Source organism: Schistocerca nitens, chromosome 6 (genome assembly GCF_023898315.1).
Source record: "Schistocerca nitens isolate TAMUIC-IGC-003100 chromosome 6, iqSchNite1.1, whole genome shotgun sequence".
Taxonomy (NCBI): domain Eukaryota; kingdom Metazoa; phylum Arthropoda; class Insecta; order Orthoptera; family Acrididae; genus Schistocerca; species Schistocerca nitens.
Window position 1 is genome coordinate 660,958,294 of NC_064619.1, and position 17,920 is coordinate 660,976,213.

Here is a 17,920-nt window from a genome sequence, read left to right on the forward strand (position 1 = left end):
ATTTTGTCCTTCTCAAATGCTGTAATAATGAAATGTCTGGTGACAAGAAGAACGCCAACACAGCTTCATTAATCAAGAACCTATATTCGTCTCTAAAACACAAGAAAAAGGAGACAGCCACTGCCTTCGTCATACATGTTTAATTACGGCTAATCTCAGCACAGGCTTCTTCGTTATTCATAATCGTCACACGCTAAATACCATCACTGCAATCCAACACTGCAATCCAACACTGCAATCCAAATGATGCCGGCGCGGTAGACGCGAAACCAAATAAATATCGTCACAAAAATATCACTGATCACTCTCGTAATTAAACTTCTTCACTTTCCCGTATTATTCTAACACAAAGGGGTTAAACCGCGGCGATGGCCACTCCCTTTGTCGGTAAACCTTGTATCACAGCAACCGGCCTCCGCACGGCTCGCCCGCAACCCGGAACTGTCTCAACTCTATACTCGCTCACGCAACCCGACACTATCGATTGTTTGTCCTATCGACCTGTGCCGAGTGCAAACTTACAGTAAGGGCCTACGGACCCCTTACATCCCCGCCCTCGAAAAGTTCTTTGGAGCCACTGGCGTAAAAGAATCGGCAAGGGAATTAGACATTGCTACATCTGAACAAAACACATAGTGTAAATAATTAATGAAATTACAATTCACCAAATAATCCCTCGACTCCGGTAGTGGGCTGCCTCCACAATAATTTCTACAAAAAGTTATTACATCTCATAAACATGGTATTGTCCAAATTACAATTTTTTATCAAGCAGCAATAGTCCTCTATAGTCCATATTGAATGAAACACACAACATACAATCAAAAATTATTACTTGAACACATGACATATGAATTATTATACTACAAATTAGTTGTTTCAGGTTTTATACCCATTCTCAGGTAATCGTCGATATGAAATATGCAATTCTAATTATAATACATCAGAAAACACAATGTAAATAAACATTTCCCTTTTTCAAATGTCCGTTTAACAACTAAATGTTCTAAATATATCTTAGCAGGTTTATTCGGGTCCTTGTAGCCCTCACTCTTGACTGGACCTCACCTGGAGTGTCCTTCAGTTTTCCGGTCCCTCCACCTCTTCCTCTATAATCAGACGAATGATTAAAATGATTCTTTGGGTCATGACTTCCCTCTCGGCTTTGATCATTAGCTTGACTGTGTTCCTGTGATCGAACAGATTCCAACTGTTCCAGTATTTCCATCAAGGCCTCCCTATCTTTAATTAGGCTCCCGGATACAGTTTCTTGCATTCTCCGGCTCATTCTTCTTTTTATCGCTGATATCATTACGTCATCACTCAGGGGTTGTTCCAAGGTCTCGTTCAATTCCCACAAATGTTCGGCAAACTCTCTCAATGTTCCTCTCCATGTACTAAGTGACTTGCGGTGGAGTAGGTCCTCAATTGCTGCGCACTGATGACTTTTGGAGCAGTATTTCTTCAAGAATTCCTCTTCAAACTGATCATAACTAGTAGTCCCTTCCTTCTTCCTGACTCCCCAAGTGAAGGCCTCACCTTCCATTCTATCTATTGCAAATTGAATCTTGTCTGAGTCTTTAAGATGTGCTGGGAAAACTCCTTTTAACCATTTCATAAATATCATTGGGTGCAACCCTCCTTTCGGTCTAAATTTCTGCCCTGTATTATTTTGGACGTACCGATTATCACTGCTCATCAAGGTAACAACCTTACCTTCCCCAACGGTTAAAGTGGCATTGCTAATTCGTTTATCAATATCTTCTGTCTTGCTCTCTAATTGCTGCACTCCCTGTTGTAATTGTCTGACCTCCATTGCAACCCTCTTGTTATCCTCTTCTCGTTGCACGGCTATAGCATTTCTCAGATTGACAGCCAGTTGGTTTTGCCTATCTCCTATCCCCTTAACTGCATCATTGCATTGTTTCTGCATCTGCGTCACCTCGGCGATCCTTTCTCCCAATTCGGCTTTAGTTTCTTCAACATCGTCTTCTATCTTTTTTGTCAACTTTCCTTCCATCTTCTCCATGTCTCCTTGGACTTGGTCTACGCTCTTCTGTAGCTTCCTCTCTCTCTCGTCGATGTCCATCTTCAGTCGTTCTTGTAACTCCTGCATTTCCTTCTTAAGATTACATTCCATCTTCATCTGCGATGTTTTGATCTCTTGTGCTATAGTTTCTTGTAAATCTTCCTTTAATGATTTGCGGAATACTTCTTCCCTTTCTCTAGCTTCTTGTAAACCTTTCTCTAATGATGCGTTATTTTCTTGTAAACCTTTTAGTGATTCTCTTGTTTCTTGTGAACTCTTCTCTAATGCTTCTTGGAGTATCTCTCCCCTTTCTCTAGTTGCCTTAACCTCCTTTAGCAAGTCTGCCAACACCGACCACATATCGGCACCCTCTGAAACTGGCTTATTTCTCGTCGTTTGTCCCGGTGTCTCGGGATAACTAGTTGAATGTGCTAATGGGCTATCCAATGACACTCCATAATCACTGATTCCCGAATCATCTCTGTCTTCCTGTCCTATCCCTTTCCTTTCAACTACTGCCTCACAAACCTGCTTATCTTCAGTAGACATGTTTGGTTTATTTTTAATGCACAGGCAAGTAATATAGAATAACCTCTAGTAACCCAAAACACTCCTAATTACCACGAAACTAATCAAACAGTACCTGCAGTATCTTCAGTCAATCCCAAATTGATACAACATGTATGAATACCGAACATAACAACCCTCAAAACCTAATAATTTCAAGTAACGATTTCCACATACACAGTTTATGTAAAATGTTCTAAATAAGATAAATCACACCACTCATAAAATCTATAAATGTAAAATCCCCAAAAACAATAAGCATATCTGTATAACTACCATTTAGACTGCGCAGTATGCATAAATAAGTATGCTATATTTCAGAGTATGTTTCGCAAACTTTTCGGAAATTACTGTAATTGGGCACTTTTCCTAATGTGAACTTCCGTTTATAATTATTTATTTACCGCGAAGACTGCGCACTACAATTTAATGTTATGCTAACCAGTCGTCTTCACTCACCAACTGACGTTACCACGAGTCGCGATGTTTTGACGTTTGAAGTGGGCGTGGCGCTGTACTGCCGCTGGAGCTGCGTGAAGTCGCGCTGAAGATCTGCGGCGAGTCGTCGTAGTTCTCCGTAGGCCACTCCGTGGCGCTGCAGGCGAGCGTAGTTTGTAGTTCGACCGCTAGATGCTGGGTCAGCGCTCGGTGTCTCGAAGTCGCGCTGCTCGCTGTGGTGGGACGTCGTAGTTCTCAGCCGGCCGCTCCATGGCGCTGCAGGCGGGCGTAGCTGTAGTTCGGCCGCTAGATGCCGGGTCGGCGTTTGGTGTAGTGCGTCTGTGCTTGAACTACTCCTTGCACAGGTAGTTGGGATGACGTGTGAAATCACCTCGCAGATCGAAGCTCTTTGGCGCAACTGCTACACGGGTCTGCGTGACGTCACTCAACAATTGCGTCGCCACACAAATTGTCGTCCGCATAACAGTTTATAGGTCCACATGAAGCTGTCCGATTTTCACTATTTAAAAAGCAGTTCCAGTCACAATATTACTATTAAACACTTCTGTAAAGCTTTCGTGACGAATCCTTAGTTCGTTTTGCTGTTGTAATGTTCACACGTGTCTTTCTTTGGCGTTCACTTTTCACAGTTTTTCGCGCGGATTTACGCATTTGCACATTATAACACAGTTTATTGACATTATTATTCTTACCTAATATGGCAAGGAAAAAGTTTAGTCACAATCGTAAGATGCTATTACTTCGTATTGTTCAAAAATGCACTGTTTCTCGTCGCGATTTTAAAGTTAATGCTCTATCTCGATCCAAAATTGGAAAAAATATTTTCTCGCATTAAGCAAGATAAAATTACCTATTGTTCTTTACGATTCGTCCGAAAATTGCACTAGTCCTTTCACGGTAAGCCAAGGGTGTAACACTCCGATTTAAATATTTCCCGCTCGATCGGGATCTGAATAGCAGCCCAAATAAATATTAGTTAATGTGACCGTGTACCTAATGGGGCTGGCAATCGGATTTGACTGCTACGGAGTTGTTACATTCCATTTTGTCCTTCTCAAATGCTGTAATAATGAAATGTCTGGTGACAAGAAGAACGCCAACACAGCTTCATTAATCAAGAACCTATACTCGTCTCTAAAACACAAGAAAAAGGAGACAGCCACTGCCTTCGTCATACATGTTTAATTATGGCTAATCTCAGCACAGGCTTCTTCGTTATTCATAATCGTCACACGCTAAATACCATCACTGCAATCCAACACTGCAATCCAACACTGCAATCCAAATGATGCTGGCGTGGTAGACGCGAAACCAAATAAATATCGTCACAAAAATATCACTGATCACTCTCGTAATCAAACTTCTTCACTTTCCCGTATTATTCTAACACAAAGGGGTTAAACCGCGGCGATGGCCACTCCCTTTGTCTGTAAACCTTGTATCACAGCAACCGGCCTCCGCACGGCTCGGCCCGCAACCCGGAACTGACTCAACTCTATACTCGCTCACACAACCCGACACTATCGATTGTTTGTCCTATCGACCTGTGCCGAGTGCAAACTTACAGTAAGGGCCTACGGACCCCTTACAAAAGGGAAGAGTTTTTTATATTTTTGTAGGACATGAAGGGATGCTGATGCTTTTTTGCACACTGCAGTTACGCGCTCTGTCCAATTTAGATTTTCATCTATTATTACTCCCAAACTCTTTGCTGAGGGAGAGAAGTTAATATTTGTTCCATTTAGGATAATAGGTGGTACGGATTCCCGATGTTTTGGGCTAATGAGCTTAGTGACCAACAAGTACCGCTTGGGTTTTAGATGGGTTTAGTTTTAGACCTATGTCCTATGCCTGTTTTGACAGTGCATCGAGGTCAGTATTGAAATTTTCAATAGCTTTCTTGAGATTGCTTGGTTTCGCACTTAGATGCAACTGAAGGTCATCAGCATACATATGATATTTGCAATTGGTCAGAACCGATGACACATCATTGACATACAGAGAGAAGAGTATAGGACCTAATACTGAGCCTTGGGGAACGCCTGACACTACCTGCCGCCATTGTGATTTTATATTCCCAGACAGGATGCGTTGCTGACGAGACGTCATGTATGAGCGAAACCATTGCACTGCACTTGGTGAGAAATTTAGACCGCTAAGTTTGGCTAGTAAGACGTCGAAGTCGACAGTATCAAATGCTTTGCTGAAATCTGAGAAGCAAATGATAGTCGCTTCTTGTCTGTCCATGGCAACAAGTTTCAGGTCATCTGTCACCTTTATCAGTGCAGATGTTGTGCTTCGATGTTTACAGAAACCTGATTGGTATTCGTCTAGTAGGTTGTTAGTAGTTAGGTAGTTGGTGAACTGGTCATGAACTATATATTCTAAGACCTTTGATAGTGCAGGAAGAAGGCAGATGGGGTGGTGGTCAGAGGGAGCTGTGGCGATGTCCTTTTTAGGCAGTGGCTTAATTTGTCCCAGTTTCCAGGCCTCAGGGAAAACACTTGTGATTAATGAATCGTTGAAAATGTCTGTTATAGAGGGCAGTAGTTGGTCAATAATAAGTTTTTCCATCTCGATAGTGATACCATCATGTCCAGTAGATGCTGATCTAATCCACATTATGGCTTTCTTGACAGTACTGCAAGTGACGTGCTGTAGATAGAATTTTTCTTTGCTACAGTCGTTCATCCCCATGAAGTAATCAATGATTCTCTGTTTTTTTTTTTTTTTTTTTTTTGTGGTTCAATTTTGGTTGTAGGTAAAGTGAAGAATCGGTTTAGTTCTTCAGCTGGGACCATGGGATTTTCTGCAACTTTTATTTTGCCTAAACCGAGACTACGGAGATTTTCCACAGGATAGCTGGTGTACATCTATTGTAAGCTAATGTGCGGGCATGTCTGAGTTTAGCGTTTCTCACCACTTGACTGACTTTGTTTCGTTTCTGTTTGTATACAGCATGATTTTCAGGTGTAGGGTGTATCTTGTATGCTCGATGTGCAGCATCTCTGAGATTCATGAGCTGTTTTACTTCATCAGTCAGCCAAGGTGCAGGTTGCCTTTTTACTTTTCTGGTCTTTATTGGAGCATATTTGTCATATAGTTGAGAAATTTTGTTAGTGAAATCCTGGAGTTTGTCGTTTATGTCCATGAGGGGAGTAGAGGTCATCCCCCAAACTATTTCTTGTGCCTCAGTTTCGAGTTCAGGCAAATTTATGCGTTTGAGGTTTCGGTATGTAGACAGTTTTTGTTTCTTTCTAGGGCATTCTAGTGAATACGTCATGGAAATGATGTAATGGGCAGATATGCCAGGCGCAGATATTGAGAGGTGCGGATTATTCTGTTCGGAGATTTCGTTGCGATTATATCTATGAAAGTGTGACTGATAGTCGTGTGATGAGTAGGTGCCAGCTGAAGTAGCGTCATATTTGAGGAAGAAAGCATCCTCTTAAATTTCCCAGTGGAAGGACTATTGCACAGAAAATTAATGTTAGTGTCACCTGCCATAATTACATGTTCATATGACGATTCGAGATTAGAGAGGGCAGTTTCGAAGCAGGCGAACCCACCTACTTTAGGAGGATTGTAAAGGACACATATTAAGCACTTTCTGTTAAGTGATTTGATCTCTATGAACATATATTCCACTTGTTTATCTACATTGTTGTCGGATGTGTGTAGTACTGTAGGTGACAAATCAGAGCGTATGTACGCCCCCACTCCGCCCCCTCGTCTGTTGCATCTGTCGTGCCTGAGAAAGATATAGCCATCTAGGTTTACGGAAGTTGTAGGAATACTTGGTTTGAGCCAAGTCTCTGTCAAGAATATTACGTGAATATCAGCAGTTTGAAATATATATTTGAACTCGTCGAAGTGAGCTGGCAGAGACTGGACATTTGCATGTGCAATATGCAGCTTTTTGCGTTCGGGGGTTGATTGCCCAAGGAGGATGCCGACCGATGTATGCGGGTCGTGGTTAGCGGTTACAAGAGGGTCTGACATGAGGAATGCGGAAGGCGTGTGAAGGAGGGGGGGGGTGAGGGAGTGTCCTCCCAGTTCTGTGCAGTGAAAGTGGCCGGGAGGGGGAGGGGGTAGGTCCCCGGGGAGGCAACGGGATCTGCGGCCAAGGTCAGCAAGGTCTGCAACGGTTCTGGAAGTAGCCGTGGGCTGGCAGGGGAAGGAATTTCGCTAAACACAACGAGAGTAATCTGCATGTTACGACAGAGTGTGATATTAATTTCACTTATGAGGATAACAACTAAAGTATGATGGTGGGTTGCTAATTAAGGATGGAAGTGAGACTACCTTATATAATAATTAACAAAATTACATGAGAAAAACAATTAAAGATGAAAATAGTTATGTGGAGAAACGAAAAGTTGATAATACAAATAATAACACAAATTACACGAGGAAAAAAAATTAGAGATAAAAAAAATAGTTATGTAGAGAAACGAACAATTTGATAATACATTAGTTAAGATGTGGTTGACAGTGTAAACAATATAAACATACAGGTTAGTGGCAGCAAGATTAGACATGATTTAGCTTCTAAAGCACAAGCTTTCGAGTTCATTAACACTGCAAATTGTTTTCTTTCCGTTTTCGGTCGTAACCATTATCCTGCCGTCATTTGGCCATACATTCTGTAGCCCAAATTTCGAAAACGCGCTCTGCAAAATGTTTAGTCTTTCAGAGGTCAGGTCCTCGCATAACGTCAGACCCGACTTTGCGAGATTCTTCTTTGCTCTGAAGATTTCAGATCTTTTCCTATACGACATAAATTTCACTATTATAGGTCTTGGTTTTGTAGAACCTGGCGACTTACGTCCCACTCTATGACTTCTGTCAATGTCACTCAGAGTCACCTGCACGCCTAACTTTTCTTGGACAAGGTTTATCACAAGTTCATCTGCGTTCTCTCTGCTGCTCTCTGGAATGCCGAACAGTCTGAGATTGTTGCATCTCTGATATTGTTCGAGCTCGTCCGTCTACTCGATCAATTTTTTTTTGAGCAGTCGTGCTTTCTCCTCACTTGCTTTTAACGATGTGTCCAGTGCAAGGATCTCGCTCGCATTCGCCTCCAGAGTTTTCTGTATTTTGTCCGTCACTGCTGCAGTGACAGCATCAGTGATGGTTTGAACAACGAACCTGAGCATCTCCTTAGCCTGTAGCGCGGCACTCACGTCAGCCTTCACGAGTGCGGCCATGTCAACGATGCCGGGCGGAGCGGCCGCAGCTCCCGGTGTAGACTCCACGCCTGCGCTGTCGTCGGCCTGGCCGTTGGCTGCACTGCGCGTTGTTCGGCGATTTTCCATTTTAAGTGCGATTCCGTGTAATTGGTGCTCAGTATGTGATGTAAAATACGACACTCGGCAGTAGATATACGGCTTTAGTATATGTAGACTAGCCTAACTGCTTAAAACACCTCCAGATTTCACGTAAACTTGCGAGCCAAGCTAACACACGTCACTCACTCGCCGCCATGTTACATTAGCTGAGTTATACATTTAAAGAGCAATTTTTTATTATTTATATTGTGTAATTCACTTGGTTTAAATTTTGGTTTGTGTAAGTTGACATATGTGAGTAAAAGGAAGTACTGAAATGTAAAAAATGGACGAGTTACACTGACATTCATACTTTAACTAACAACTGATAAGTGAAAAATCAACAATGTTGATCTTCACCAGAGTATAAGGGTACTATTAATTTTGAAATTTTAAACTAGAACCCACACATTGCTTCGTGTTACTTTTATAATGTAGCACTTAATCAATCATTCAAAGACTTGTTTATGTAATGTAAGGTGTTGTGTTCATTATTGCTGAAAAAACTGCCCACTAATTTTTCTTTATTTAGGTGATCTTTAATGTAAAAAAGGATTTCAGTAATTTTGAACATTACAAGCTAATACTTACAAAAACTTTGATAAATTCTGGGGTAGTGAATATCTGACATGTGTCAAGAACATTTTATCCTGATAGATTCTTGGGAACATCTTATGATAAAATTAAGGGTGCATATGAAGAAATAGCCATTAGTGATAGTGAATTTTCTCTTTTTTTGTAATTTGTTTCGCTTTCTTATATTAAGTATTTATATCTTTGATGGTGTAGCATAGCTGTGTGTGGTACTAATGTTAAAACATAAATGCAATTTATTTCTTTTTCTCTTAGAGGTAAATATGTTTCCTTATTTTTGCTTGAATATGGAAAGACTTTAAATCCCTTTGTTTGCATTATACACATTTATAATATTAACTGCTACGTGAAGAACTGTTATGTAAATCACAGACATGAAAGCACAAAAGCAATATCGAGAGGAATAGTTGAGCTGCGATATACAGTGAGAAAGTGTTAGAATGTGTGCGGTGGCAGTATGGTGAGGGGTGCATTGTTGATTAGAAATGAAAAACTTCGTGAAACAGAGAAACGTGTAACTTTAAGATTGATAATTCAGATTACTGAGGCAGAGTGTTATGAAAGTTGAAGTGCTCGTTATGAAGAGAAAGTTTGCACAGTGTGAGTATTACTACATGAACTGTCTCTTAACTGGTACTGATAGTGCTATCGCGAGTAGACATTACAGTTCTAGCTACCATATGAGTGAAACTCCTTTTATATTTATCCACATCGCGAGAGCCAATGCTCCATAACGCTGTGCAATATTCGAGATGTGACTGGAAAGTTTTAAGAATGGATCCGCTACTGCTTACTGGTTTGGCGGGCAGGTACATAGAGGATGGAGAGTGATCCATTGTCTTGTCCTTGAACGCCCTCTGACAGGAAACTGCGTTTCCTTTATTCAGTTCGTTGTGACAGCTGGCTGAGTGCGGGTCTGTTAGGGTTTGTTGCCGGATTCTGTCTGCGTGAAAATGGACGCAAAAACGGAGCAACGAGTCTGTGCGAAATTGTTTTAAAACCAGGAAATCAGCTTCTGAGACTTATGAACTACAGTATGTCCTCATGAATCCCTTCAGTTCTCTGAAAATTCGTTCAGTAGAAATAGATTGTGCTCTAAGCTTCGAGATAAAGATGCTCTTAATGCTACTCTTCTTTAAGTATTTACCCCATTTGTACCCTGTGTAGTAGATGACGCTGTCAGATAAAATTACCTTGGGTTTTCGCACGTGGGGATTGTAGTCATGTGAGAATCGTCTGATGACTGCGTTAGCAGTTGCAGATTTTATGGCGTACAGCAAAACATGTTTGGAAAACATGTCATGCTAAAATATACTTTACACCACCACTACTTGCTGAAAGCGGACGACTTATGTCCAGAGATTTGTTGGGTAGTATGGAACGTAGATTTGTCTTCGAAGATAGGTTCTGAAGTTTATATTTCTGACAACATATGCATGTTTTAAGTACACTGCGAATTTTTCGTCTCATATTAGAGAAATAACAATACATGCTAAGTTTTGCAAGGGACTTGCATAATGTCCCCAAACTAAGTGTGCATGCCAGAATAAGTTGTGTTCGAAGTCCTTGGGAATATATACACACATGTCATTAAATATCATATAATGTCTAGACAGTGGATGGTCAGGTTGATCTATGACTAAAGTTTTTACCTTGTTCCAGTGTGTATCAGATTTTTGTAAAGCTGCCATATTTCTATACAAATCAATGTAATATTGGTAATATTGTTTATCCTGCATTAGGAGTACTCTGTAGTCGTTCACATCATAAAGATCAGTGTTACAATCATCCATACCTTGTGGAAGATGGGCCAAACCATCAGGAGTGATGTTATCTGTATCTTTAATGTATACAGTCTCAAATGATTAATTCTGCAGAGATAAAGCCCAGTGTCATAATCTATGATGAACTAACTTACATGTTAACAAAAATGTCAGAGCTTGGTGGTCTGTATAAATTTTCGTACGTGTTTACCATACAAATAATACTTTAACTTTTTGAAAGCCCAAACAATAGAAAGAGTTTCAACTTCATTAGTTGAATAAGTACGTTCACATTCACTTAAACTATGGCTCGCAAATCCAATGATTTTTACCTGTTCCTTTCTCCATCTTTAACTACTTGAAACAGGCAACCACGCAAGCCACTGCATGACACGTCACATGTCATACAAAAATCTGAACTAAAGTCTGGATGGTCTAAAATGTTTGCATTCACCAATGCATGTTTAATCTTATCACATTCTTGCTGGTACTGCTCTTACCAGATCCATACCTTATTCTTTCTAAGTAAACTAGGAGATGCTTACTGTTCAATAGCTGTTGTGACAGGAGACGTCGAAGCAAAGAAAGAATACTAAAATGACTTCAGTTGTTTTTTAGTGCGAGTACTAGGAAAATTCCTAATAACGACCAACTTACCTGGATCAGGGCGTATACCTTGTGCATTCATTATGTGTCCAAGATACCTAATCTCACTACAAGCAAATTTTGACTTATTTAGGTTAGCTGTTACACCAGCTTGTGCAAATTTAACCAGAATCTTTTCAAGGGTGTCAAGATGTTCATTCCAAGTCTTAGTAGTCACCAAAGAACATCGACATACTGTGTAACAGTCTCGACTAACTCGTCACCAAGCACAGTATCCAAAGAAGTAATAAATACGCCTGAACTGACACTCAGTCCTAAAGGAAGAACATAGAATTCATATGTTCGCCCACTGAATATGAAAGCAGTATATTTTCTGGAATCAGGAGTGATTGCGACTTGCCAAAACGAATTTGTCAAGTCGATCATGGAAAACTACTTAGCATCAAAAAATTCCTGTAATTGTTCCTCTAAATTTTCTGGTTTAGTGCGTACAGGTAGTATAATTTCATTTATGGCATGTGTGTCCAACACCACACTAATATTTCCTTTAGGTTTCTTGACAACAAGTAATGGACTACAGTAGGGAGATGTGGAAGGTTCAATGATCTTCCACTCTAACATCTGTTTAAGTTCTTGCCACACCACAGGTCGTTGAGATAGTGGTACACTATAGGTTTTGTGATAGAAAATTTGGTGAGGCTCGACTTCAATTTTAGAAACATATGTCTTAATGACACCTGGTCGTTTACTGAAGACCTGTATATACTTAGATAATACTTGACAATGCTCATTGCGTTCATCACCAGTAATATCAGTGGTTTCACTTAACTTGTGGCTAATCAGTGTTTTCAAGTCATCATATTCAGTATCAGGTGTCTGTATGCTTGTTTCGTCGTTCTCTTGCAAAAATTGAATTTTGTACCCTGTACAATACTTGTCTTGTTTGAGAGTCCTGGTATCCAAGTCAATCGTCATTTCACTGCTCTTATGTCCAAGGAAACATTTACATTTCGAGGAGTCAAAATCCTGTCCTTCTCACATAACATATCTAAACCCATAAACAATTAGTAACTAAATTCTGGACCACGAGCAATGGCCATTGTACTGTTACATTACTTATCTTAATGGTCATAAAAACCTGTTCCATAACTCTACTAGACTTATTACCAATGGCAGTTAAAATCTTACGCTTTTGAACAGGGAACTCTGGTACAGGTTCAAATTCAGTCATTTCCTTATAGAAATTATAGGACATAACATTCACAGCCCCTTCTGTGTCCAAAAACGATACTGGTTGGAATACCTCCTACCATACCTTTAGTTGTAGCTAAAACTATTTCATTGCTAGATGAACAACATTGTGTATTTTCCTGCAATAGTTCATCAGATAACCTCTCATCATGATTGTAGCGTATAAATAACAGTAGTTGCTGCTTAAAACTATTTGCTACATAATCATTGTGTTGATCATCAGTGGGTGTATCAAACAATGATTTGATATTGAAGTCGCCTCCCATACCTTCTTCAGCCACGACCTGGGGCCCAGTAGTGACTATCTTTACTTTGACGTCGTCGTAATTGGTGCAGGTGATGATGCAGATGGAGGTGGAGTTTCACGTGAGACTTGTACTATGTTAACATTAGGGAATTGTGTATTCCACTCTCCAATCTGTTGTGGCTTTTGTGGTTGAGCACCTTACCTGCTGATTGGTGGGTAAAGCGCAATTTTGATTTTGTACAGGCTGTGGCGGCTTTTGCCACGGACCTCTGTTGATGTTGTACTGAGGTGGTGGATCAGTAATTTCGTACGTGTTACCGTAGTTACTTTTCCAGTTTTGCTGTTGCTTTTGTACAGACTAATAATTGTTTCTGTTTTTGTTCCAGTTTTTGTTGTTTCCGTTTCTGTTACTTCCATTATATTGTTGCAGCGCCTCTTGTGTGGGTTGTCGCTTGTTGGGTATGATATATTATGGTTCCACAATGTGTTTCCTTAGTTGTTCTTGCACTGACTGAGACCAAAATTTGGCCAAGAAAGCTCTTTCAAACTGCTCATATGTCACGCACCTGTCGGCTTCATTATATGCCCAGACAGCTGTGTCACCCTGCATGTAACCTACAACGTAAGAAATTCTCTTTTGGCCAATCTACACTCTCGCAAACGCGATTCTAAATGCTTTCATAGATATTACAGGTTGTACAGTACGTTTTTCTGGGATGAAAGATTGAAATTGCCTATGTTTAATCAGACTTTCTTCTTCTTTGGCACTGTAATTATTGTAGCGATCGGCTGGTGAATGGAATGGAATATACTGCCCATAAATGTTGCAATTATAATTAGGTGTCACGTGTATTGGTGTGTGTGGTTGTTGCTGTGAGGTATGTGTTGTGTATGGAAGATACGTATCATACATATATCTGTTTTCATTACTGAAGCGAGCACTTTGATTATTAGCATTATTACACTCTGGTTGTATATCATCATTTAGTTGTTCCTGTTGTGCTTTGTTGGACTGAGCTGCCTCTGTTACGACATGTTTATTATTTTTATCAAATTAGGCTATGGTGTTGTGCACAACTGTCCAGAACTTTTCCTCTATGTGTTGGTCAAAATATTTGTTTTTCTGATCAACCTAGTCATAAAATTCTTTCTTTATGGTGGCAAAATGGCTGTCATTGTGTAATTAAGTTTGTCTGTAAGTTGCTTATCCATAGTGTTAACTTTGCCTTCAATTACAGTAATGCATGTTTTTATTGGGTCACGAACTGATGGATAAAATTTCACTTGAGTGGCAACAGCTTCGCATGTAGCATTTAAATGTTTGACTTCAGTTTGAATATCTTTTAAGTCTTTTGCGATTTTTTCCTGTTGTGAGTTCAATTCGGAAAATTTTGAGTCAAGTTCAGATACTTGGCTGCTCAGTCTCGTGTTAATCTCGTCTACTCTTTCACACAAAGTATCATTACAAGTTTTTAGTGCCCTTAATTCAGCCTTAATTTCGTCATGTCGCGTTTTTAAAACTTACATATGTTCGCCAATGTCTTTTTTTTTTTGGTTATCAGATTTTTGGTTTCAGTCATCTGATTATGTATAGATATCATATGTGCGGAGGTGTCTTCCTTGTTTTTAGAGATCTGATTTTGTATTGATGTCATGTGATTTTTGTTTTCAGTCATTTGTTTGATAGTAGCGTCAGATATACTGGCAATATTTGTCAAATGAACCTGCTCTGCCTCCGCCACGTGGATTGACGTGACGTCACGGACAAGAATGTGCTCTGAGCTATTTGACTAGTGGTCAGCCTAGTTACGAAATTTCCGTCACTAGGCATCTTAACTGCTGATTGATTGTTACTATTGCAGTCAAATCTGGAGTCACTGTCACTATTGTTCAATGTCAAGCTGGATTCATAGAGTAAATATCTCTGGAGTGAGCATTCACATGCGCAGAACAGATTTTGTGTTGCCAACATACATTGCCGGCCTGGTCACGTGTTCTCGGGACGTCGTGTGTTTGTCCGTATAGTGTCCTGTATGTTTCGAATGTCACTACATCCCTAGTACAGACGGATTCTTTTCGTACGTGTCGTGGATTATTTATATATGTTGCGCAGACATTTTAACAGTATCCATTTGATACCGAGAATAAACCAGCTACGTAACTTTTAAGGGCAAGTGATATTGCATTCTACTTCTTTGCGATAGGTTTCACAGTTTAGATGCACTAGATTTTTAGTAGTTTTTGGTACGATACGGCACGTTATAGTATTACAGAGCCTGACGTACATTTTTGCAGTTATAGTCTTGCAAAACGACTTGACAGTACGCTAGTACTTTTGCAAGTGTCCAAAAAACATGAATTTGCCACACCTTAGCGATTATATCATTGCTAATTCTCCCTTTTTTTCTGCTATTTCTACGTATTTATTTTCTCGTTTTTGCGACCGAAAGCACAATTTTTTTTACTTGTGACACTTTGAAGTGTTGATTTAACGCATTTTACGTACTTGCTCCCAGTTTATTAAATAGTAGACTGAGTAATAAGGGGGAAAAAAGGCGATCGGAAAATAAATGTACCGTAAAGCAAATACAGTTGGTCATGTAAGAGTCAACTCATATAACACTATTAAGGGAAGTGGAAAGTGATACAAATGAAAGAGTTATTTATTTATTATTTATTTATTTATTGTTCCGTGGGACCACATTTAGTAGAAGTCTCCATGGTCATGGAACGAGTCAATACATGAAATTATAACACGATTGTAGAAACAGATGAAATGAAATATAAGAAAGATATTCAGGCGACAAGTCGTTAGTTTAAATAAAGAAAATCAAGAATGTAACACTGGAATTTGCTTAATTTTTTAGCTCTTCCAGGAGCTCCTCGACAGAATAGAAGGAGTGAGCCATGAGGAAACTCTTCAGTTTAGACTTAAAAGTGTTTGGGCTACTGCTAAGATTTTTGAGTTCTTGTGGTAGCTTATTGAAAATGGATGCAGCAGAATACTGCACTCCTTTCTGCACAAGAGTCAAGGAAGTGCATTCCACATGCAGATTTGATTTCTGCCTAGTATTAACTGAGTGAAAGCTGCTAACTCTTGGGAATAAGCTAATATTGCTAACAACAAACGACATTAAAGAAAATACATACTGTGAGGGCAGTGTCAAAATTCCCAGACTATTGAATAGGGGTCGACAAGAGGTTTTCGAACTTACACCATACATAGCTCGAACAGCCCGTTTTTGAGCCAAAAATACCCTTTTTGAATCAGAAGAATTACCCCAAAAAATAACACCATATGACATAAGCGTATGAAAATATGCGAAGTATACTACTTTTCGTGTTGAAATGTCACTTATTTCAGATACTGTTCTAATGGTAAATAAAGCGGCATTTAGTTTCTGAACAAGATCCTGAACATGGGCTTTCCACAACAGCTTACTATCTATCCGTACGCCTAGGAACTTGAACTGTTCAGTCTCGCTTATAACATGCCCATTCTGTCTGATTAAAATGTCAGTTCTTGTTGAATTGTGAGTTAGAAACTGTAAAAACTGAGTCTTACTGTGATTTAGCATCAAATTATTTTCCACAAGCCACGAACTTATATCATGAACTACATTATTTGATAATGTTTCAATATTACACACAAGATCCTTCACTACCAAGGTGGTGTCATCAGCAAACAGAAATATTTTTGAATCACCTGTAATACTAGAAGGCATATCATTTATATAAATAAGAAACAGCAGTGGCCCCAGCACCGACCCTTGGGGAACGCCCCATTTAACAGTGCCCCATTGGGACTGAACATCATTACCACTCTCAATATTGCGGAGGATTACCTTCTGCTTTCTGTTCTTAAAGGAGGAGGCGAACCAATTGTAAGCTACTCCCCTTACTCCATAATGTTCCAACTTCTGCAGTAATACTTTGTGGTCAACACAGTCAAAAGCCTTCGTTAAATCAAAGAAAACACCTAACGTTCACAACCTTTTATTTAATCCGTCCAAAACCTCACAGAGAAAAGAGACTATAGCATTTTCAGTTGTTAAGCCATTTCTGAAACCAAACTGTACATTTGACAGCAAATTATGTGAATTTAAATGCTGCAGTAACCTTGTATATACAACCCTCTCGATAACTTTAGCAAACACCGATGGCATAGAAATAGGTCTATAATTGTCAACATTATCCCTGTCTCCCTTTTTATAAAGTGGCTTCACTACCGAGTACTTCAATCTGTCTGGAAACCGACCACTCCTAAAGGAAAAGTTACAGATATGGCTAAGTACTGAGCTAACATACGTGGAACAATACTTCAGTATTCTGCTAGATACCCCGTCATATCCATGAGAGTTCTTCGTCTTTAGTGATTTAATTATTAACTCAATCTCCCTCTTGTCAGTATCATGGAGGAGCATTTCAGGTAACAGTCTCGGAACACTTTTTTCTAAGAGCGCTATATGATTCCCTGTTGGGACTAGGTTTCTATTTAGTTCACCTGCTATATTCAGAAAGTGATTATTAAGTACTGTACATATATGCGACTTATCAGTAACACGGACATCCCCTCTACGCACTGATTCTATATTCTCGACCTGTCTCTGCAGACCAGCCACTTCCTTTACGACTGACCATATGGTTTTAATTTTATCCTGAGACTTAGCTATTCTATCTGCATACCACATACTTTTTGCCTTCCTAATAACTTTTTTAAGCACCTTACAATACTGTTTGGTAATGGGCTGCTGCATTTAGATTGTGACTGTTTCTAACGTTTTGATATAATTGCCACTTTGTTCTACAAGATATTCTTATCCCTTTAGTCAGCCACCCAGGCTGCCTGTTTGTGCTAGTACCCTGTTTTGAACGTCCTAACGGAAAGCAACTTTCAAAGAGCACGAGAAAAGCCTTGAGGAAAGCATTATATTTATCGTCTACTGTATCAGCACTATAAACATCTTGCCACTCTTGTTCCTTGATAAGGTTTACAAAAGTCTGTACAGCAACTGGATCAGCTTTCCTAAAAAGTTGGTAACTATATTTAACATGTGTTGCAACACAGAAATCT

The 17,920-nt window shown here is 39.7% G+C and overlaps 1 protein-coding gene across 1 annotated transcript in view; it reads right to left on the minus strand.

Moving 5' to 3' along the window:
* Positions 1–1,006: 1,006 nt before the first annotated feature.
* The window catches only part of LOC126263558 (kinectin-like), a 30,952-nt gene continuing 14,038 nt past the window's right edge, over positions 1,007–17,920 (minus strand). The window contains exon 2 of the mRNA XM_049960651.1: positions 1,007–2,370. Coding sequence (XP_049816608.1) covers positions 1,007–2,370 — 1,364 coding nt within the window. The remainder of the gene's footprint in view (positions 2,371–17,920) is intronic.